This window comes from Diceros bicornis, chromosome 2, assembly GCF_020826845.1.
Source record: "Diceros bicornis minor isolate mBicDic1 chromosome 2, mDicBic1.mat.cur, whole genome shotgun sequence".
In the NCBI taxonomy this organism is placed as follows: Eukaryota; Metazoa; Chordata; class Mammalia; order Perissodactyla; family Rhinocerotidae; genus Diceros; species Diceros bicornis.
In genome coordinates, this window is record NC_080741.1 from 46800478 (window position 1) to 46824732 (window position 24255).

The following is a 24255-nucleotide window of genomic DNA, read 5'->3' on the forward strand; positions in this document are numbered from 1 at the left end:
CCAGCACATCTTACTAGCTTTGTGTAGTGGTTAAGAGCTTGGATTCTAGAATCTGACTGCCTGGGATCTATTCCTGGCTCTACCACTTACCAGCTGTGTCCCCTTGGGCAAATTCCCTAGCTTCTCTGTGTCTCACTTTCCTTATCTACAAATGGGGATAATATGGGAATTGTAAGGACCAAACGAATTATATATATACTGTATATATATAATTATATATATATATATATATATATAAAGTGCTGAGAACAGTGCCAGGCAGTCAATCCACGATAGCTGTTATTATGGTTGATACTATTAATGGCAGCATATTACAACTACTACCACTGGTGATGGGGCACCACTGAGGGGTGTTAGGTAGGGGAATAACTGTAGCAGCAGCTTGGATCTCAGTCTAAAGCCCAGAGTCCTGGCTGGCTGGGCGGGATGAGGGTGAGGCCGGGAAGGCACTTAGGGGCCAGCTTTAAGGAGGCACCACTCTCAGCTGTGCAAGTGTAAGCACGTCCTTACATTTTCCACGCCCTCCCTGCCCTGGCCTGGCCCTGCTCCCTGGCTATTAGGCCCTTCTGCATGTGTTGACTCATGTGACTCCAGCACTCCTTGGAGGCTCAGAGAAGTGACCTCGCTTCCCCAAGTTTGCTGAGCTCAGGAGGCAGCTGGGGCATCCTGGTTTGACCCCAGCAGCACACCTGCCCTCTCCACTCCCCCAGGGTACCACACTGAGCTGCATCATGGAAGCTGCCAAGGCTGGTTAAGTCAACCAGCAGAACAGGAGGAAGTGCTGCCATTCTTACGAAGCAGCTGGAGTTGTTGACTGACCCCAGGGGCTGGGCATCACCACCAACATAACCCATTTCCGTGGGACCTGCTGTGGGGAGGGGTGCCAGACGGTCATACACCAAACCTGGAGTCTTACTAACCCAGTGGACCTGGGGCAGCGAGGCCTGCAGGCAGCGGAGGGACAACTGGTTTAGACACCCTACATCCATTTGACATTGACGTGGCCAGGTCCCTTCACAGACTGCTAAACTGAGGTGCAAGTCTCACCAACGGCAGGAAGACCACCCATCTGCCCACCCGGAAATAGTTAGTTTCCCACATTCACATAAAAAAGAACCACAACACAAGTTGCCCTTCCAGGAACTAATCAGTCTGTCCTGGATGAAAAGCCTTGGGAATCTAGACACCAGGCCTGTCTAAAAGATAACAACCACGAACGTCAATGAGTGCTTAATACGTGCAGGCTCCAGGCTTGCATTTGATAAGTGTTTATAAATTCCCATAACTACCCCGTACAGTAGGTTCTAGTATGAATCTCCACTTTATAGATGAAGAAACTGGGGGCTCAGAGAGGTTAAGTAACTTGCCCAGGCACATGTGATTAGCAAGAGGCAGGGCCAGGGTTTGTGCCCGAGCAGTCTGACACTGGAGCCCAGTCATGATAATGACCACTCAGCAGAGCCGGCCCTGCCCAAGGAATTCCACACACAGCCAGGAACTCTGATGCGAATGGTTTGTTCTCACCAACAAAGTCGATCAAGCTGGAATGAAGCATTTCCCGGCTGCTGGCTCTCCAGGGTATCAAAAGGGAAATATGCTTGTTTAAAATAGTTAAACGGGCACACTGCATTAATACAAATCTTTCTTTATTTTGAAATGATTTGAAAGTGTAGTTTGAATTTAAATGTAAGATTTAAAGTTCCCTGGAACTCAAAATGTTTGGAGCATGTTTCTTCTTTTGTGTATTTTTTTGGCAGCGTCTCGGTGCAAGCACCTTACGCGGGGAAATTGGCATGTTTAGCCGCTGCTGGCTCTGCAGCTTCGTGAGGTTTGCCTGGGGGTTCTGGGCACAGGAGGCATGTGGCCGAGTTGGTGGCAAAAGAAAAGCGGCCACGACTCTGGAACGAAGCACTGGGTACAAAGGGCTGGTGCCAGGGCTGGGCAGAAAAGCATCCTACAGAACTCCGGCCGGAGGGGCTCCCTTCTCAAGGCCACCGTCAGTGAGACTCAGGGGCGAAATCAGACCTAGGTTTAGGAGAATTCCCCAAATTTCCATCTGCCAGATTTCCTTCTCTTAGTTGGGGTGAGAGAATCTCAACCCAGGTCTCTGGTTTGGCTTAACAGGAAATGCTTCCTCCTGGAAAGAGACTCCCACCTGTTCTTCTGATATCTAAGCTGTCAAGGCACTTGTCCATTGGCTTGAAAATCCAGCAAGACCTGATAAGACACACTAACGGTCCCCCTCCACCTCTACCTGGTGCCCCTCCCCACTCCACCCACCTACTCCCCTGGCTGGCTTGGGAAAAGCAGCCCGTGAGGCAGCAGGGCAGATCTCTCATTCTCTTTCTCTGGAGTAAAGGGATGTGGAATGATGGCTGCCAAAGGCATCCCCACAAAGAAGCTGGGGCAAGGGTGGGGGTCGGGCCATGCTGCGGGGAATGCTCCGGGCTATTGTTGGAAGTCTGGAGGAAGAGGTGGGTGACAGGACAGGTGACCATTCCATTCCTCAGCCCCAAGGAACATGTGCACCTCCCGACTGAAGATACTGGGCCAGAGGTGGCTACAAGAACTCACCCGCCATCCCACTATTACAGCTTCACAGGCTCCCCAGAGGAGAAGGCCACATCTTCAGCCCACTAAATGCTGCAATGATCAGCTAACATCCTAGGAAGGACTGGACATCGAACACGGTTAGAAATAAATAGCCTGTGGGTGAGCAAGTGTTCTCCAGGGTAGGATGGGACACAGGACTGCACTGGGGAGGTCAGGGCAGGGAGGAAGGCACAGGGAGTAGGACCAGGGCATGCACAGGGGAAGTGGAAGGCCCAAACACAACTGATGGTGCAGTTCTGATGAAAGCTGACTCTGGCCACATCACTCAAGGTCATGACGAGCTGCCGTCCAGGCCAGGGATGGCATACAAAGATGACCGAGGCTGGGCCCGACTTCTGGAGTCACTTCCGGGAACTTCAGGGCTCAAAGGACATCATGTTCCCACCCCCTCAGTGAGAGATCCACAGTTCCCTTAAAATAGTTTACTATTTCTATAGCTCCTAGAATGATCCTAGAGGCCAGTAAAATAAAGTTCAAAGAGCAATGTTAAAAAGAACATGTGTGCGCTCCTCGTCAACCCAACTTGCTGGAATAATTTATCAGACGGGACTGTGTGTCCATCCATTCACTCCCTACTCTTAATTCCCAAACTCCTTAGGAAAGAAATTTATATGCAACAATGTAAGTTGTTTATTTGCTAAAGTAACTAGACGATCCTCCAAAGGGGATGCTAGTGATCCACTGCCCGCAGGGCCTGTGCTTTGAATTATTTTTCTAAAGTGGTGATGGGTTTGCACAGAACCACCCAGATCCTCTGTGGTATCTTTCCCTGTCATGATCAAAGACGCACGCCATGTTAGAGATGTATGTTAGAGACCCACAGCTGGGCTGTGGGCCCTGTCTGGGCCATAGTCTGGAGCAAATGGACACATCTGTGCATAAATCTCTCTAGGACTGTGGCCATTTTAAGGCTTCTTGCCAACCTAAGACATGGACTTTAACTCCAGATTGAATCGAGCTGCACTGGGTGGGGGAAGGATCTCAAAGAGGAACCACAGATGTAGAGAAAGCTGCATAATAACAGACTTCAGATGTGGAAACTGCAGAACTAAACAGCAAATATAACTCAGTTTATGACCACGGTAAATAATTCATGAGGATATGCTAAAATGCCGCAGGGCCAGTTCAAAATCACATTAACATTCTATGAAATGTTCAAAAGATTCATTGTGTCAGGCCTTGAAGTGTGAGTCACGATAACCATGAAAGTCACCAAGGATCACAGGGACAGATGGGGAAGAACCAGAGGAGCAGATGAAAAACCCATCCGTATGTAGCTCAGGGACGGACACAGAACGGGGGGCCCGTAGTTCCCCGCTGCTAACTGTTTAGAAGTTACTGTATTTCTAATCTCTTTAGTGCTCCTGCCCTAGAGTACTTTGTTCCAACGGCCCCACCTTGCCATCAGGGATTAAATAAATTGTTCAAGTTCTTCTGATAAAAAGTTAGCAGGGAGATGATCAAATAAGAATCACACACAGAAGACTACATGTTGTGTGATTCCATTTGCATCATGTTCAAGAAGACAAAACCAATCTATGCTCAGGTAAGTGAGAATAGTGACCCTCTGGGGAACAGGTATTAACTGGGAAGGGGTAAGAGGAAAACTTCTAGGGTGCTGGAATGACACACACACACCTGTCTATATGTGTATGTGTATATGTATACGCATTATAAAATTTATCAAGCTGTACACTTAAGATATGCGTACTTTATTGTATGTGTCAATAAAACAGTTTTTAAAACTCAGAAAACCACTGCTAACTATTTGAAACTTTCTCTAATGAGAAGCTCAACCCTCATCCATCCTCTTGGACATGCACCAAACCCCTCCCGAGTCCTCCTCTGTGCTTGCACAGTGCTGGGCATGGGGTCTCATTGATCGGACAAAGGATTCAAAGTCTCTGCCCTCAGGGCCCTGGGTTCTTGCAGAGCCTTACACTTCTTACTACAACAAACTGTTGTTTGCCCACCTTTGCCGACGGAGGAGAAAAGCCTGTTGGCTTCCGATTTTGTTTTTTAATAATTTTATTTATTTATTTTTTCCCCCAAAGCCCCAGTAGATAGTTGTATGTCATAGTTGCACATCCTTCTAGTTGCTGTATGTGGGACGCGGCCTCAGCATGGCCAGAGAAGCGGTGCGTTGGTGCGCGCCCGGGATCTGAACCTGGGTTGCCAGCAGTGGAGCGCGCACTTAACCACTAAGCCACGGGGCCGGCCTGTTGGCTTCTGATTCAGTGGTCCTTACTGGGGGTCTGAAACCCAAGTGCAGCGAGTTATGGTGGGGGTGGGAGGGTCACATCCGTGGGCCTTAGGAAAGGAGGGGGCTGGAGCATGTCAAGGCTTCCTCTAAGCACAGGGTTAGAATGCGATACACGTGCACATTTACAAAGCAAGCCTTACAATCATAATGTGTGCTTCACTTTTGTGTGTTTGCGGGGGGTGGGGGTAAAAAATAAATAATTAAAAAAGAAAAGGGAGGGGTCGGCATGGTGGTGTAGGGGTTAAGTTCATGCGTTCTGCTTTGGCGGCCCAGGGTCTGCAGGTTTGGATCCTGGGTGCGGACCCACACACCGATTATCAAGCCATGCTGTGGCAGGTATCCCACATATAAAGTAGAAGAAGATGGGCACAGATGTTAGCCCAAGGCCAATCTTCCTCAGCAAAAAGAGGAGGATTGGCAACAGATGTTAGCTCATGTCTAATCTTCCTCACCACAAAAAAAAAAAAAAGAAAGAAAAAGAAAAGGGAAAAGAGCATTCATCTTTCTACTACACACAAATAAGCTCTGCAAACTCTTTTTCCCCCATTTTTTTTATTGTAGTAAAATACACATAACATAAACTTTACCATTTGAACTAATTTTTTTTTTTTTCGTGCGCCCAGGATCTGAACCCATGAACTCTGAGCCACCAAAGTGGAGTATGTGAACTTAACCACTACACCACTGGGCCGGCCCCAACATTTGAACTTTATTTTTAAGTTCACAGTTCAGTAGCATTAAGTACGTTCACATTGTGCAACCATTGCCACCAACCATCTCCAGAGCTCTTTTTTTTTTTTAATATTTATTTATTTATTTATTTTTTCCTCCCAAAGCCCCAGTAGATAGTTGTATGTCATAGTTGCACATCCTTCTAGTTGCTGTATGTGGGACGCGGCCTCAGCATGGCCGGAGAAGTGGTGCGTCGGTGCGCTCCCGGGATCCAAACCCGGGCCGCCAGCAGCGGAGCACGCGCACCTAACCACTAAGCCACAGGGCCAGCCCTCCAGAGCTCTTTTCATCTTGCAAAACTAAAACTTTGTACCCATTAAACAGCTTCCCATTCTCCCTACCGCCAGCCCCTGGCAACCCCCAGTCTACTTTGCGTCCCTATGAATTTGACTATTCTAGGTACCTCATGCTAGAGGAATCATACAGTGTTTGTCCTTTTGTGTCTCGCTTACTTCACGTAGCATAAAGTAGATGTGATTCACTGTTTAACCTGAGAATTAATTGCTAATCGTTGATTTGAATAACAACCAAAAATTGCACAAAATTTCACAGACTAGAATTCATATATATACACAATAATTGCTTTGTAAGAAGGGGGAGAAATTTTTCTTTAAGCAAAAAATGATGTCAATAACTAGAAAACTCAAAAGATGGCAAAAGGTTATGAAAAATAAGTGGGAGCATTTCTCCAAAAGGTGAAGAAGTGGTCAAGACATCACTCCGCCTGCCAGCTACCAGCTCACGAAGGCCTTTACTGTCTCCCGTCTCTGTGCTACAGACTGAACGATGGACACCAGCTTGGGGACAGGCGAGCATAGCTACCGCGAGAAATGTTCTGACAGGACTGCATTCTTTGGCAATTAGGAGCAATATAAAAGAAAACTTTCTTGTCTGAACATAAGCCATGAGCTGGTTAAACTAAAAATAAGTTTAGTTTAAAATGGGCTTTTCCAGAAGGTTATATCAGCCTATTTCTACCTTATTATTCATCGTCCCTCAAAGGATAATGCTAGAGTCAGGGGTGGGGGTGGCAGGGAAATGTTTCATTACTAAAACATCCACCTTTGATTTAGTTCAGCCTGAGCTTTTAAAATCCACTCAGGAGGGAGGGGGGAGGGGGAGCAGGAGAGAAGGTTCTATTAAGACAGAGACCAGTTTTGGGGGTCATTTGAGTATTGACCTCCATCACTCAACCGGATGTGAGTAGCATCCTGCTTCATGAGCGAAGTCACTCAGTCATTTGCTGGGCCTGCACTTGGCTGGGCCCCTTTGGACAAGCCACCCTTCCTCGCTAAACCACAGATTTCTCATCTGTAATATTTGGCTAAAAACACGAACTGCATGGAGCTTCTACAAGTATTAGAATGAGACCTTATGTGTAAAGTACAAAGAATGGGGCTGGGCACATGGCAGGCCCTCAACTAGTGATGGGCACCATCATTACCATCCCCAAGGATGGGACAAAGCCCCTGAGCCTCTGAACCCTGTGGTGTGCAGAATTCTAAGATGACCCCCAATGACCCACACCCTTGTATATTCTCATCCCCTTGAGGTGGGAGGGACTCTGAATAAAATGGGATATCACTCATGTGATTTAGCTATGTTGTATGGCCCAGGTAACTTTATCCTGGTGGGGCTGACCTAGTCAGTTTAGCCCTTAAAAGAGACTGGGCTTTTCCTGGCTACAGAGATTTGAAGTGTGAAAGGGATTCGACAAGAGGGAGATTCTCTGTAGCTGGTTTTGAAGATGGCAGGGGTTACATGGCAAGAAATATGAGTGGCCTCTAACTGCTGAGAGCAGCCTTGGCTGTCAGCCAGCAAGGGAAGGGGGACCTCAGACTTAACAGCCACAAGGAACTGAATTCTGCTATAACCATCTGAGTTTAGAAGAGCATCCCAAGCTCTAGATAAGAACACAGCCCAGCCAACATCTTAATTTTAGCCTTCAGGGACTCTGAGCAGAAAACCCATCCATGGGCCGGCCCCGTGGCTTAACAGTTGGGTGCGTGCGCTCCGCTGCTGGCGGCCCGGGTTTGGATCCCCGGCGCGCACCGACACACCGCTTCTCCGGCCATGCTGGGGCTGTGTCCCACATACAGCAACTAGAAGGATGTGCAGCTATGACATACAGCTATCTACTGGGGCTTTGGGGGGAAAATAAATAAATAAATAAAATTAAAAAAAAACACAAAAACCCATCCACATCATATCTGGATTTCTGACCTACGGAACTGTGAGCTAATTAATGGATGGTGTTTTAAGCCACTGAGTTTGTGACAATGTGTTATGAACAATAGAAAACTAATACAGAACTTGTAACCAGATGGGGTGTCAGGCAGGACCTGCTGAGCTGCTCAAGGAAAGGGGTTTTGACAAGTATAAAGCATTGCCTAGGACACCAAACCTTCCCTTCTGAACTGAGTTACCAATACGGAAGTTGTTATGTCAAGCGGACAGCCTTTATGGAAGTGTACATCAATGAGGATGTCTAAAAACATTGTATTTACTGTAAGCTTTAGTGTCCAGATGCTGGAAGGTGACAGGGACGGAGGCGGATGCGTGGGTCAGAGAGAAGGTGATGCTGTGGCCAAGAGAGCTCATAGCTGGTCATCTCACCCAGAGGGCAGAGCAAAAACAAGAGGAGGGTCCTCAGAGGAAAACCAGAAATCAAGGAGAGATTCAGCGGGAAGCCCGGCCTTAAAACCCCAAGAGTCCAGAAATGTTAGGCTGTGTAGGGGCTGGCCAAGGCGGAGGGCTGGTGGGAGGTGGCATCTAGGAATGATGGCAATAACTTACCAGCCCCCGTTTGTTCAGCATCTGCCATGTGCCAGGCACTTTCTATACATTTCCTTTGGGTAAACTGCTCAAATTCACAGCTGGGAAGATGCACGGCTGAGATTCAAACCCAGGACTGCCTGACTCCAAAGCCCATGCACTGCTGCTGCTCCAAGATGTCCACCCTCAAGGTCACTTCAGTGTTCACCCCAACCCCAGCTAGGGAGGGGCAGTGGTCAGAGAGACTTGTTTCAGTTTGTACCCCTCAACACCACTGACACAGAGAGAAGTACGGGTGTTTTCTTTTCCAAACACCCACTCTGAATATCCACTCCGCCCTTTGCCCTAGTCCAGAGGCTCCTTGACCACAGAAATGTTCCATGGACAGGAAGGAAGCTAGTCATCCCAAACAAGACTCTCCACCTCTTATGAGCCCCTCCCCTGGCCTATAATCTTGACCCTCAGAGCCCTGACCCCAACTCCTCCTCATGAAAGACAAGTCCTGGGCATCTGCTCATCCTCTCATCCTCCTCTTCACCGCCTCCTTCATTACCTTTACTCCAGATACTTTGGTAGCAGTCTGCACTCTGCCTTTACCACTGTCTGGAGGATGACTACCAGCTGATTCAGCCCCTGCTCCATCCTTGCTGTAACTGGAAGGACAGACTGCGGCATCTACCCACTGCAGCCAGGGGATGTCAGCCCTCACCAAGGGTAGCTGAGAGAGGGCTGAAACTGGTCTTTTGGGGGCCTTAGGTCTACCTGCTTCCTAACTGCAAAGGCCCAACCTCTTGATCACTTAGGGAGACATGACTGGGGAGTGTGGGTGTATCATCATCCCAGGGACCAGGGCAGCCAACTGGGAATACATCGCCTGTTTAAACCTTCCGTTTTAAGGGCTTGGGATTAGTACCTTTTGTTGTTGTTGTTTCCAGCAATCTTAAAGGGTGTGTCAAGGCACACAGCCTGACTTGGAGAATAAGTCTTTGAATGAAGCTCTCTCAAACAACTGCAGGCCAGGTCCATAAAGTGATTCCTCTGGCAAACCAGGTGGCCCGGGGTGAAACAGGTCAGCAAAGGAAGTCTACACACTCCAGGAAATCTTTGAGGCCAGACAGACACGTGCTTTCCTTACCCAGAGGAAAGTCCCCGGGAGGTGTTATGTCAATGAGGAGGATCATTATGAAATACGATACATGAAAGGATGATTATTACCGAAGGTGTTATGTCAACAAGATCAACCATTACAGAAGGTGTCATGTCAATGAGAAAGACCATTATAGAAGGTACTATATCAACAAGGATGGTCACTATATCAACAAGGAAGGTGTTATGTTCATGAGGATGGCTGTTATGGAAGGTATTGACATGGAAGGTCTTAAATCAATAAGAATGGACATTATAGGTGTTCAGCCATTATGGATGAAGTTATATCAACAAGGATGGTCATTATGGAAGGTGTCACATCAACTAGGATGGCCATTATTGGCCCCCCGACAGTACCAGTGTTGGGACTAGGCAGGGATCTTAAGATAATTATGCCAAAAATTCAGGGAGGTGAAAAACCAAGTTGAGGGGCCAAGAATGCTGAGATGGGGTTTTGAGGAGCCTTGCTCCAAAGCATATCGTATTGGCAGGTGGAAGAAAAAAGCAGATGGTTACTCCCGAAAGGAAGAGAGACTGTGGTTCAGAGCACTTTCCTTTTCATGAACCATATTCCTTCCTCACTGTAGGAGTTGGTCCTACTGTTAAGTGCTATTGCCAAGGAAGGAAGAGGAGGATGGGAACAAAACTCTAAAATCCCAGAGTAATGAGACATTTAATCCTCATTCAACTACATTCTGTTTTGCTCCTAAAGCTGGTCTCCAGTTATAAATCATACATGGAAGGATTAACTCCTAATTACATTTTTCCAGATAGTGGATCAGTTGGCAAGTTGTCTTTTCAGAGATGGTGGGAGAACCCTTTTAAAATATCAAAACAACGCTGTGGGATTATTGGTAATGAGTAACAGAGCCACGCTTCTGCTCCAGGGCCAATCCCTGGGTTTCGTCATGATGTCACACAGACACCAGGAGAACACCTTGTCCTCCTCCTTCTCTTTGCCTGCCTACAGAAGCTACTCACCATCGACAATCTTTACTGTGGTTCTTATACACACATCTTTTGCTGTACTTATCACACTGGAAAGTGTCTTAAACTGAAATGCTTTCAGGGGTCCAGGCAGGTAATGTAAATGAGAAAAGCCAACAGAGCGAGGGAGGGCTTCGTTGAATCAGAGGGTGCATGTTCTGCTAAATACTTTGTAATCCAGCTTTTTTCAAGACACATCAAACAGAACTAGGCCAAGACCCTAGGCCACCAATTTGTAGCCCCTGGTTTACATGTTTGAATCCCTTCTGGATAGTGATCCCCTGGAGAGCAAAGGACCAAGGTTTTCTACCTCTGTATGTCCAGCATCTAACAGGAGCCTCCAAAATCTGTGGAATTTGTTACCAAAATGACCTAGGACTGGGCTAGATCTTTTCAAGACATTCTAGGCAAAAATCAAAGTGCTAGGCCCTAAAAAAACAGAAAAGGGGAAAAAACCCAAAAAGCATAGCAAGTTTCTTTCCAAGAAAAGTTGCTCCAAGTGAAGGCAGCTTTGGTCATTAGTTCCTCGATTCCTAGTGACTTAATTCTTCTACTCTACCCCTCTACACAGCCAAACTCCTACAGGAAGCAACTGTAGACTTTTTTTTTTTTTTTTTGGGAGGAAGATCGGCCCTGAGCTAACATCTGCCAATCCTCCTCTTTTTGCTCAGGAAGACTCGCCGTGGGCTAACATTCATGCCCATCTTCCTCCACTTCATATGGGATGCTGCCACAGCAAGGCTTGCCAAGCGGTGAATCGGTGCGCGCCCGGGATCTGAACCGGCGAACCCTGGGACACCACAGCGGAGCGTGCGCACTTAACCTCTTGTGCCACCGGGCCAGCCCCTAACTGTAGACTTTTTTGAAGACAGGATCTACATTCAAGAAATTTGTTTTTTAACACAACAAAACTATTGATTGCTATACTCATACATGGCTTTGAATATTTTTTAAAATTTAAAACTATTCTTAGGGCAAAACTGTGATGATAGAAGGCAAATCAATGGTTGCCAGAGGCCAAGGGGCAGGGCTTGACTGCAAATGGGTCTGGAGGAACTTTGCAGGGTGATGGAAATGTTATTTCCTGCATTTGACAGGACCCATGGAAGAGTGCAATTGAGATTGGTGAATTTTATGATATGAACATTATTCCTCAATAAAGCTGAAAAGCACGTTTACCCTTAGATAAATAATACATGAAGCACAAAGTAAAAAAAAAAAAAGAGACTTGACTTGTAGTCTTTCTCTTACCTTGAATCTGGTGCTGTTGCCAGAGGCAACCACTGATACCAGTTCCTTGTGTCCTTCCACAGGGACTCTACGGATCTATGAATACGTAAGTCTATATCTATCTGCCACCCCTATTTTATTTCATTTCATTTCATTTTGTCAAAAGGTGGCATGCCATACTCCCTGTTCTGAACCTTGTGTTTTCTTCTCGTAATATATCTTGGGGGTCACTCCACATCAGTACACAGAGAGCTATCCCATGCTTCTAAATGGCTGCATAGCATTCCACTGTTTGAATGTACCATAATTTATTTAACCAGGCTTCTGATGATGGACATTTGGGTTGTTTCCAGTCTCTAGCTACCAGGGCAAGGAACAGAAGATGCTTATCTAGAGTTTCAAGGTGCCAGTGGGGGACACCTTTTCCAGCATCCCAGGTTCCTGGCTGGGAACTAGGATTGTATTCCCCACAGAGGCAGAGACCAGGGAGGCTGGAAGATGTTACTCCAAAGGTTCGGCTGCATTGGGCTGTGGTGTGCTTCTGCAAGATGATCCGGGCACTGTTTACAATTTGAAAAATGCCTTCTATGTTTTGACAAGTTGAGAACTTGCTCCTGACAGATCAAGGCTGAAGTGCCTGATAAGATTGTCAGCAATTTCCAGGCCAGTTCAGCTATCCTTCAACCATCTCTCAGCAGGGATTAAAGGCGGGGGCCTTGCAGGCTCCACGGAAGATACAGCTCTGGTTTCACGGCCTGGAACACTCCAGCCCAGTCTCGGTTTATGACACCTGCTCACAAGGATAGCTGTAATCCTCAGAAGCCCTTTGGGGCATTTTCGTTCATTTCTCACATGTAGTTGGGCATGACATTTAAGTTATATGAAACCGGTCTGGTCAGTCCCTTGGTTAACAGGAAGTGTGTGTGTGTGTGTATGTGTGTGTGTGTGTGTGTGTGTGTGTGTGTGTGTGTGCAGGCACTCACTTGCAAACAACTTTTAAAAACTTATTCTAGGTTATTGAGAACAACTTCTTGCAGTTTTAATCCAGCAGCTTCACTTCTAGGAACTGCCCCCCAGATGTCCTCACAAGTACCCGAAGTCGACTGCACTGGGACAGTCACTGAAGCACAGTGGGCAGCAGCGGAAGCTGAAAACAACCTAAACGACCGGTGACACAAACTCCGGCCTGGCAATTTGGTCCAGATTGTCTGCTGTTGAAAATCTCAATTCTTCTTGCGCCCAACTCAAATAATCAAAGTAAAAACAATTCTCATTAACTGAGGAATCTGTTCTAGGCCAGACACTGTGCTGAGTGATTTACAGACATTATTTCATTCAGTCCTCCACCCAACCACGAGGTGCTGCTGCCCCCATTTTGGAACTAAGGACATTGAGTCTTAGCGAGGCTAAGTAACTTGCTCAAGTCACCTCGTTAACAAGTGGCGGAGTCAGGATGTGAACCAAGCTTTGCCCAACTCCAAAGCATCATTGAATGAGGTTGCTTCCAAAAAAACTAGAAGGTAACTGTGAGCCCAGTGAGATAGCTGGCTAGAGTCCTTCCATTTCTCTGCCCCTTCTCCCTCCACCAGTTCCCAGTCAGGAATCTGAGCCCTTTGGGATGCGCAGTCTAGGAAATGAGAAACATGGCAGTGAGCTAGAACCCAGAAGCCAATAGTGACTGAGAGATGCTGGGTCCATGCCTTGGAGATGCTCCAAGGCCCAACTCCAGTGAGACTTGTCAGCAGGGTGGTCGGCGGTGAGGACAGCCCATCACCACAGACTGAGTCCTCCCGAGAGTGTCCCCGGCTGCCCGGGGCCTCCAGCGTAGCGCAGACTTCCAGCAGGAGCAGCAGCATATAACTCCTCCCTCTGTGCTGCTGGCTCTTGGCGTCTCTTCTGCGGCTGGCGTGGATTCTGCACAAGAGTGTCTGTCTGGGTCCAAGAGACACCCTGAGCCCTCCAAACTCAGGGGCTTCATCTCACCACCTCTGCATCCTGCATGATGTCCCAGGATCTCTCACCATATGTCTGTGAGTTGTTCTCAGGTTAAACGATGTTTTTAGCTAAACATCCTTGTTTGAAATAGCCTGATGTTCCCACCACCAGATCAGTAATGGAAGATAAGGCACCTGTTTCAATGAATCCATCACGTGCCTGGACGTACACCATCCTAGCCCAGATCCCAGCTGGACCACACATTGTCAAGTGTTGCAGAAGCCTCCTCATGTCTCTAAGCGTTGTATACACATGGCCAAGTGGGCAGACCCAAAAACAAAAACAACAGTCTGACTGAAATTCCATGTAATTTTTGGACTTGGAAAATTGATGAAACTCATTTCTGGACATTGTCTTTTATTATCCCAGACAAAAGCAGCAGATCAGCATCTACTACATTTTTGCAGAAATGGCACATTTCACCCAGAGTGCTTTGGTCTTCTGCTATTGAGGGTAGGGAGTATTTGTACTTCATTAAAAACTTAAAGAAAGTTATACCATCTGTGCTCATGGAACAGTTTTAATTTGTTTTTCAAGACATTTCCAAATTTATTATTTACAGATGTTCACGCCCTGAGGTGAGGCACTTAATGGCCTCGGAGTCATATTCCCGAGCTGCGTTTCCATCTGGCAGAATGGACGGCTGGTCCATGAGGACAGCCCCTCCAGCAACATCAGACCAACAAGGCTTCCAGTGGCACCCTCGGCTTGGGCTCCACTCAGGAGAGAATTGAGAAGTGCAGATTATTTTTCAAGCATAGTAATTGAAGAAAGAACTTTTAATTTCATAACGTTGTGAAGTGAATGTCCATAAAGCAAATTCTGATTTTCTACTATAATTTATCACAAATTCAGCATTACTATTTAGAGAAAATCAAACCAAATCAATGGCACTGGGATATCGTGGAGCAATGTGGTTCAGACAGGGAGAACATGCAGGACAATGCAAAGTCCTTGTCATGATCATCATTGCGACCAAGAAACCGTCCTTCGTGCAGGAGGACTCGGTGAACCACACCGTGAGGCCAGATACTTTTGGTGTAACTACTTCCTTCCAGTCTTTTTTCCTAAACTCACATGGGATATAGGCAGAAAGACAGCAAGATAACATGACTAGAGTCACACTGTACATACACACTACTTTACATCCTGCTTCTTGTACTGTATCACAAGCAGTTCTCCATCATTCTTTGTTTATTCCCCTGGAAGTTTCCAGGAGTGGACTGCATTCCTGCAAACCCACCCACACCCCCATCCACTCTCTCCTGGACACATGTTTAAAGGGACCAGCAGAGGGCCGGCCCCGTGGCTTAGCGGTTAAGTGCGCGCGCTCCGCTGCTGGCGGCCTGGGTTCGGATCCCGACCGCGCACCGACGCATCGCTTCTCCGGCCATGCTGAGGCGGTGTCCCACATACAGCAACTAGAAGGATGTGCAACTATGACGTACAACTATCTACTGGGGCTTTGGGGAAAAAAATAAATGAATAAAGGGACCAGCAGAGACTTATGGGCATGTTCTACGCAGTGAAGACCCCCGGCGCTGGGACGAGGCAGAGAACCTGGACTACCGGGGAGGTCTCTTCCACCCTCTGCAGGAACACAGAGAGCTGTGGTCCATCTGTCAGTCCACATTTTCTTTTTTCTACTTTCTAGTTTTCCCAGTCCACACAGGCAGTCAATGGGACTGCACTTCCCTCCTCCTCCTCTTCTGTCTGATTCGTATCAGATTTGGAGCCAGAAGCCCTCGCCTTTAGAACTTCTTCCCCTTGCCACCCTCTAACAGTGAGATTTGAAGAAGTCATCTCACTTCTATAAGCTCATTCAGTCTCCTGGAAAGACTTGGCATGAGGGGCGGACCTGAATTATACATTTGTTTATTCCACAGATATTTATTGTCTGCTGTGAGCCAGGCACAGTTCCAGCCACCTACCTCATGGGGGTTGGATATGAACCTGCCTGAGCTGTTCCACTAGCTCGGGGTCTCCAGCAGATCCACAAATCAGCTCTGATTTAAATCACCTCATAAAACATTAGGGCTGGTGGTTCCTCTGCATAGTCCAAGAACCTACACTAAAGATTAGAAAACTGAGGCCCAGAGAGGCAAGGCAATTTTTCCCAAGTCATAAAGTTAACTGCTGACAAGACTTGAAGTTAGACCCAGTGTCCTGACTCTTAAGTCTGGTGATCTTACCACTCTGCCCACTGCCTTGACTACATTTCAGTCTCCCTTCCAGTTGGATGGGGCCACACCACTGAGTTCTAGCCCGCTGAATGGCAGCAGGAGTGATGTGAAACAACTTCCATTCCCGGACCTCCCTGTGAGACCCCTCGTGCTTTTTTCTTCTATCAGTTTGATGTGGATGAACACAGAAGCCACATGTTGAAGATGACGGAGCCATCAAGTAAAAGGAGCCTGGGTCCCCATATCATTGCTTGAGGAAGATACCCTGTTTGGGATCTTATGTGAACAAGAAATAAACATCTATTGTGTTTGAGCCATTGTACACATTTGGCTTTGTGTGCTACAGCAGCTTAAAGTGTGTTCCACCTTAACTATTAGACCTGTCAATGTAAAAAGTCAGTCAGAACTAATCACTCCTCACTGTAAACATGAGGGGCTACCAGAGCCCACTTCAGCCTGTCGTCAGTCTTCTCTATACATAGTGCTCATGGCATTCTGATCACTTAACCAAAAGTCAGTATTTGAAAGGAAATTCAACATATTTCCTTTGTCTAAAGTTTATGGTAAGTTTCAACCGGAAAGAAGAAAGGAAGTAGTGAACCACGGTGTGGGGTGGTTAAGAGCTTGTGCTCTGAAACAAGACTGCCCAGATTCACAGACAGCACCACCACTTGTTAGCTGTGACCTTGGGCAGGTTGCCTCACCTCTTTGTTACTCACTTTCTTCTATTTCTTCTTTGACTCTTTCTGTACAAACTCTTTTGACCCAGTAATTCCTCCTCCAGGCATTTCACCTACAGATAAACTTGTCTATTTACCCAACAAAGTCAACTGCAAAGATGGTCACTGAGGCTCTGTTTACGGTAACAAAAGACTGTAGACAACCCATCAATAAGGGGCTGGTTAAATATAGCATGGTGTGCCCATGACAAGGACTATTATGCAGCTGTCAAAAAGATTGTGACAGCTCCATATGTTCTGATATGGAGTGAGCACCAAGATGGACTGTTAAGTGAAGAAAACCAAGGAGCATATAGGACACCTCCTATACCATATATTTATGGTCCTGTTTGTGTGAAGGAAGGTACACATATTTATAAACCTGTACATGTGTAGAATAGTTCAAGAACAATGCACAAGAAACCAGGGCTGCCTCTGGGAGGAGGCCTGGGGTCAGAGGTAGAAGGGGATATACTTTTTCTGCACACCATTTTGTACTATTTGAATTTTTGTTATCATGTACAGGTAATTCTTTTTCTAAGCACAGTTTTTAAATTGTTCGAATATGACAAACACACATACATTCCTAGAACAACCATGAACACAGCACTCAGTAAGTGTTGGTTGATTTTTTCAAAATGATAGAAACTGTCTGCAGTTCAGATGCTGTCTCTAGGATTACTGGCAAATGCTGTCTTCAGGAGTCCCGCTGTGCACAGAGGGCACGGCACACTGGGGACGGGAGCTGGGTTCCAAACCCAGACTACCTGTGCTGCCATCTCAGCATCACTACATACCAGCTAGGTGACCCTGGGCAAGTTACTTCACCTCTCTGTGCCCCTCTCTACAGGGGCTTAGGAGGAGTACTTGCTTGAGGATGGAGAGCTAAATGACTAGCAGGTCTACTCAAGAACACCTCCTCGACTGACATTTTCTCGGGAGAAACAGCTTAGTTTTTATTACTCAAACACTGCAAAACTTATGTTTCATCCATCATAGTTATTTTTGGCCAATGTCTATTTAGGAAACATATACTTACATCTCCAAACACAACACAACATTGTAAACAAAATGATACATGGAAAGTCTCGACTTATATTGCAAATACAGTAGGCTGAATGTCAGGATCTAGTGCAGAAGCCCCGAGGGTCAGCAAAGGGGGTGCAGTAAGTTACTACCCACAAAGCAGCTGTTTGCGAAAAACCATAGAAATGTTACGGCAATCTGAAAGTGATGCCGTACATGTTTTACATTTCACAGAATTGGTTGTTAATCATATATAGGCATCTGCCTGTGTTTCTCTATGCTGTTGGGGGTTTGAGTAGTTGTGCAATGAGATGTTATAGTTTTTCCCACGTGAGATAATGAGACGTAGGGCATTGGTGAGTGTTTTCATGCAGAATGTCTGGTTTTTAGGAATGAATTACTGATGCTAAGTGGGAGATGCTTACATGTAAAATACTCAGAAGAGTGGCTGGCACGGAGCAGATGCTCAATACATGTTAGCTATTACAAGTAGTAGTGAGTAATTTTAAAAACTGATGTACTGAATACAAACCCAAGGCTACAAAGAGGTGAGGGAGGGAACTTGGCTCTCCCTGCCCAGTTGTCTACAATGTTTCCAGCTGCCCAGGAGAAGGTGATGGGCTAATTACAAGGGTGTAGGAAGTGGTTTGAAATAATTTGATTGTGGGATAATTTTTATAATTTAGAATGATAATTAAAGGGTATGAACTTTCCTTAGTCATCCAGGTGGAGAGCCTTAGCCATGGGTCTCCCATATCAGGGATCTTGTCATCCTCTACTGCCCCCCAGCCACCTTGACCTCAATCACTGGTCCTTCTGACCAGCAAACTCTGTCCCCCTTCTCTGTTTGAACCCACATCAGCACTGCTGGGCAAAATTTCAGGTGAGGCTTGTGTTATAAGCCAAGAGACTCAGTTCTGTTTTCTTTTGGCAAAAAAAGCACTGCTGGACTCTTAATACCAGCCAGCTGGGGTGCTCCTAAAATTCTTGAATATCCTCCAACACTGTTCAGACCCTGATTACTGGACTAGAGGTAAGAAGATGCTTTTTCCATAGATGCTAGTAGAACAACAATGATGACGGCCTGGGGGAGTGTGAGAAACAGGCATTCACATGCTGCTGGCCAGAATGGACACCAGGACGTCAGGATAAGCGCTCCACGGGGCAGCATGCAAGTATGTATCCAGAGCCCTAACGTTTTCTCTACTCTTCATCCCACCAATTCTACTTCCAGAATTTTAGTCACAGAAAAAGTGAAGAATGTGCAGAACAATATAGCCACAAGAACACATTCTCAGATGTATCAAAATGGGATAGTCCAGCTTATATTATTTTATAACCTTGGAAACACAAAGATAACATCATTTCATGTCATTATAGAATCTGTGCTACATAATTTTTAATGTCTTTCCATTGAACATACCTACCAAAATTGATATAAGCAGTCTCCTATTGTTGAGCATGTTCTACTTTTAGTAGGAAAAATTGAAAGCAATCTAAATGTCCAACAGTAGGGGACTGGTTAAAGCCATACAACGGGATGGCCCCATTTTTGGCTTTATACACACATACAACACACACACACAACACACACACACACAACACACACACAACAAACACATACAATGAGAAGACTGTGCAGCAAAATGACAAAGGTGGTTTGCTCACAGGCGACTGTTTTCCATTTTGGTTATATTTATTGTCAATTTTTCTACGACTATATATTACTTAAAACAATTTAATTATTGTTTTCAACTTCCTTGCCCCACACTGAAGCCTGGGAGAACTCCTAGAAGAGCGTTTGTACAGTCATCATAGATGGTACGGCAGTATATGAGGTGAATCCTGAGGCTGACAAGCCGGCACCCGAACACATCTCTATTACCAGCAGAGCAGCCGTCTCTGACTCCAAGTCAGAAATCTGTGAGGGGGTGGGGGAGGGAGAGGGATCATCAGCCCTGCCAGTTACACATTCCAGACAACAGCCAGCAGCTCCTCATTTGAATCGGAAGAATGATGAAGGCAACAGTCACCCAGGGTGAGTGAACGCGTCCTTTGACGTCTGCTCACATTTCTGGCAAGAACAATGGCAGCAAGAATGGGGTCACTGACCCAGACTCTGGTATCTGAGTGGTCCTTGGAAAGCCACTAGGTTGAGGTTTTAGCAAGTCTCTGCTTCCAGTTTCACCAGTCCTTCACCCCTGGAAGTGGGGAGCTGGTGGAACTATGAACTCACACGAACACACCACGCCAAGATGGGAGCTTTCCTTTACTCTCGGCTCTGCAGGGACACCAACTTCATTTCCACTCTGCCGAGCCTTTGTTAAGAGAGTTCAGGGATTATAAAACAAATCCTCTGGGCCAGGGCTCTCTCTGGCTTTCTCTATCCTTTCAGGACAGACTCTAGTAACTTCTCAAAGGCCCCCCTTGGTTAGACCAACCCCACAACTTTAGGCAAAGCAGATGTACTTGGCAACAGTTCCTACCACAAAGGCATAGCCCTCAGTGCAGCCTGGCAATGTGACCTCACAGGACCAGTTTCTGAGACCATAGGAAGGATTTAAGAACGTGAAATAGGAGAATTCCTAGGCTTCCTCCTATTTATACACAGAACCATGAGACGTAGCTCTGACAGTCAAGAACTTCCTGGAAGGAAGGAACTCCATTGGAGCTACTGGAGACCAAAAGGACAGCCTCTTCAGGCCACAGGGAGAAATCAGACATGTAACACAAGCCAGTTCAGGACAGGCTGTCATTGCTGTCATTCGTAATGCCTTGATTTACACCATATTCTTACTGGAAGAGTTCTCAACCATTATCACAAACAACCGGAAACATCGAAAACATTCCCAGAGTTCCAGTATAGCTCCCAAGTGTGGTGGGCACACATTTTTCTCAAACACACATTTACACACATTTTCATTAACTAAATTACTCTTTATTCTTAAACTGATTTTTTCCTTCAAAGGGAATCTTGAAAACTCAGTCCTAAATTACAATAAATATGCACACAATATATTTTTTTCTTTTTTTGTGAGGAAGATTAGCCCTGAGCTAACATCCCATGCCAATCCTCCTCTTTTTTTGCTGAGGAAGGTTGGCCCTGGGCTAACATCCATGCTCATCTTCCTCTACTTTATGTGGGACACCACCACAGCATGGCTTGATAGGTGGTGCGTAAGTCTGTGCCCGGGATCAGAACCTGTGAACTTAACTGCTATGACACTGGGCCAGCCCCCAAGCACACAATATTTTAAATGAGGTCTTGCAATGTTCCACCTACTGTGCAGCAAGAAGTCACCTGATGCTGTTGGAGAAAGGAACCAGGAAGCTTTCCTGTCTCGGATTTGTAATGATGGCAGTTGTTGGATTGCCCAAGTTCACCTCACCCGCTTAGTTTTATTCCTCAATTTAATTTATCCTAATTTCTCTACCTGCCAAATACAGGTCCCCTTAGGTGTAGCAAAGGGTAATCAAAGACCCAAATCTCTTCCTGGATAGCTCTTAAAAAAACACAAAACCTGTGCTAGTTTCAGGAAAGGCCTCGAATCAAGTTCTTATTTGAAGAAACCAGGTTATTTCTCTGTTCTATTACTTGCAGGGCCCGCAGGGCACCTCCTTGCAGACACAAGCAGCTGGGATGTGGCTGTCCCTCCCCCAACCGGAACAACTCGAAATTCACACACATCTACAGAACGTCCGCCTCTGCCAACCCGCTTCTGCCGTCCAAGTCCACTGCACAGAGATGCGAGGGGCGGGGGGATGTACAGGCTCCGCGGCGCAGATGCCCGGCGGCCTTCTCCTACCTGGCGCTTTCAATTTCAAATTAATGTCCCTGAATTTCAGGAGAGCGAGAATGGAGCGTGCGGACAGGAGAAAAGGGATGGGATATCGGGGCGCCAAACCGCTATTTTCCGGCACCTTCTCCCTGGTCCAGGCGAGGAGGTACAGGGTGGGCCAGAGAGGAAAGTTCCCTCTCCACGCCCTACCCGGGGGCCCCCAAGAATCCAAGTAAAGCCCCCGAGTGCGCGGCGCGCCACTTCGAGCAGGATCGGTTTCGGCGCGCTGTTTCCTCCTCCTCGGTGGGCGCCGCGCTCATTCCCCCCGACCACGGGGCTCCCCGCTCGGGGACACTCCCGCGTGCCGCAGCCTGCGCCCACGGCGAGGTCGCTCGGAATCCTGGAGGGTAAGGCCACTGCGCCTAACGCGGCGCGCCCGGGAGCCGGGCGGTCCCGGGGACCCCGCGCCATCCGTCATCCCGACTGCGCCGCCGCCGTCCCCCACTCTGCACCCTCCGCACCTTGCGTCCCTACCCCACCCCTCCGCCTGGCGCCGGCTCGCGGGCCATCTTGACCACTCGGCGCCACCCGCTTCCGCAGCACCGCACTCACCTACTCCGAGCGGCAGGAAGGCGGCGCCCAGCAGCAGGACCCCCAGCAGTGCGATTGTGACCCCGCAGTTCAGGTGGGCCATGGCTCCGGGGCGCCTCGGCCTCGGCGGGGAAAGCGACTGTGGCCCGTGGCACGGAGCGGCGGCCACGGGCGCCCAAGCCTGACACTGGCTGCGCTGCGCTCCTCCCCGGCTCGCTCACCTGTGTGCGGGCGGACCGGCCCGAGCTCCGCCCTGCGCCGCGGGAGTACGAGCTGGCCCGGCCTGTCCCCTCCCCTCTCCTCCTCTTCCTGCTTCAGCACCCGCCTCTCCCGGCCAGGGTGCTGGGACTTGTTGACACCATCCTGGGCCTGTCCTCCCTCACCAGGCTGAGAGTAATCCGGTCTTCTTGTCTAAAGGCTCGAAGGCCCCTGGGGAAGCCAATTCGCCTTCCTTTCCCCGTCCAGGAAAAGGAGGCCCCTATGCGCCGCATTTTGCACGGGAATCATACTTGCGGATCACCCAAGCCCTGGCTGCCTCGTCTGTGCTCTCTCTGCTACCTGAGTTGGGCGGGAGGCTCACTGGACTTGAAAGCAGGCGCTGCAGCTACTCTTTGCAGGACTGTGAGCCTGCAGCCTGCTCCGGGCGCTTCACCTGCAGTAGTCCTAATGCTCACAGCAATCCTTCCACGTTACAGATGACTGTAAACAGACTTGCTGAGTTGCGCAACCTGCCCAAGGTTGCCAGGCGAGTTAATTTAGAGATAGGATTTAGCAGCACGGGAAGGGTTTTCTACAAATGGAGTTGCTTTGTTAAATTTTTGAAGAAGGGATGAGTGAGTGAATGAACGCATAAGGCAGGAAAGGACTGAGAGAAGAAACCTAAACAGGTCCACAAGGACTCCCTTCTTGAATTGTGAGTGGAGTAGTATGTGCCGTATGGGCGGGAGGCATTCACGTCAATCGTTGGGCTGTAAAAACAATGGCGCTAGGCTCCTTTCTCTCCTCCCAGCTGCGGTGTGCCGCCTTTCCCTGGCTTCCAGGGTCCTGTGGGTTCTCCTTCCACCTGTAGGCCACACACCAAGTCCAGGGTCACAGGGCCACGAGGAGAGGCAGTGGACGGTTCACGGACTCTCAGCCGGCAGACCAGGGTTCTGCCAAAATGACTCCACGCGCCCCCTGGGGCTATCTGTGCAGTGCGCAGCCAGAGGCTGGGCCAGGGTCACCTAGAACAACCTAGGAGGACTGGGACAGGAACCAGAGCACATGCAAGGGCATCAGTCTTCAGTCCAGCCCCAACTTCTGATTAATTCTTGGGAGCACTGAGCCTCTCCAGGCTGCCCCTACTCTCAGAATGAACAGGCGTGAGAAATCCTCTCTTAGGGGGTTCATCCCCTTTCTTCTGTGTGTCTTCGAGGATGAGAATAAAGCAAATTCTGCCCTCAGGGAGGCCACAGTCTGTGAGGGAAACAGAGATGTCCATACTGGGTCCTGACCCCACCCACATCTCTACCTGTGGGAAAGCTTGGACTATGAGCTGTAGGGGACCTCAGAGTTTATTTTCTAGCCTACTTCCCTCATCAGACAGATAGATGGAGAAACTGAGGCCTAGGGGAAAGGAAGAGAATGAGAAAAATAGAGAGGTTCTTTGTTCTCCCCACAGAATTGAAGGCAAATTCATTAAGAGAAAGAAATCTTGAGAAAATCTAAACGTCCTTTAAAAATGTTTACGCTTACCAGGAGAGTGAAAGCAGATTTCATCTGTTTTCTTAGTTCTAAGAGGGCATATATATGCCGACATCTTTTCCTAGCATCCATAGTACGATTATTTCCCACATATAATGATGATAATAATAATAATAATAATAATAATAATAGAGTGGCAGTGTGTTGAATTGAAAATATCAGAAATACTGCTTGATGGTTTAAGCCTAGGGAACAAGTTATTTTATTACTGTCTCATTTCTCCAAAGTTTGCTTAACTCGCCTCCCTGAGATTGTGAAACTAACTTTCTGTAAATGACATGAGAGTCAAAAATTCTCAAATGTGAAGGATTGGTGATGGTCCCAGACAACGCAGCAAAGAGAAAGAAATGAAAAAAGTAGGGAGGCATATCAGCATCCTTTGCATGACAACCCAGCTACACAGTTGAAGTCAAGATGTCGTGAGGTAATGTCTTGGTTCTTGGAGTCGAGTGTGAGCAAAGCATTGCCAAGGT

General features: G+C 47.5%; 1 protein-coding gene across 2 annotated transcripts in view; it reads right to left on the reverse strand.

Moving 5' to 3' along the window:
• The window catches only part of CDCP1 (CUB domain containing protein 1), a 57141-nt gene extending 34906 nt beyond the window's left edge, over window positions 1-22235 (reverse strand). For both annotated transcript variants that reach the window (XM_058556515.1, XM_058556511.1), the window contains exon 1: window positions 22061-22235. In XM_058556515.1, coding sequence (XP_058412498.1) covers window positions 22061-22142 — 82 coding nt within the window. In that variant the 5' untranslated portion in view covers window positions 22143-22235. The remainder of the gene's footprint in view (window positions 1-22060) is intronic.
• Between the last annotated feature and the right edge of the window lie 2020 nt (window positions 22236-24255).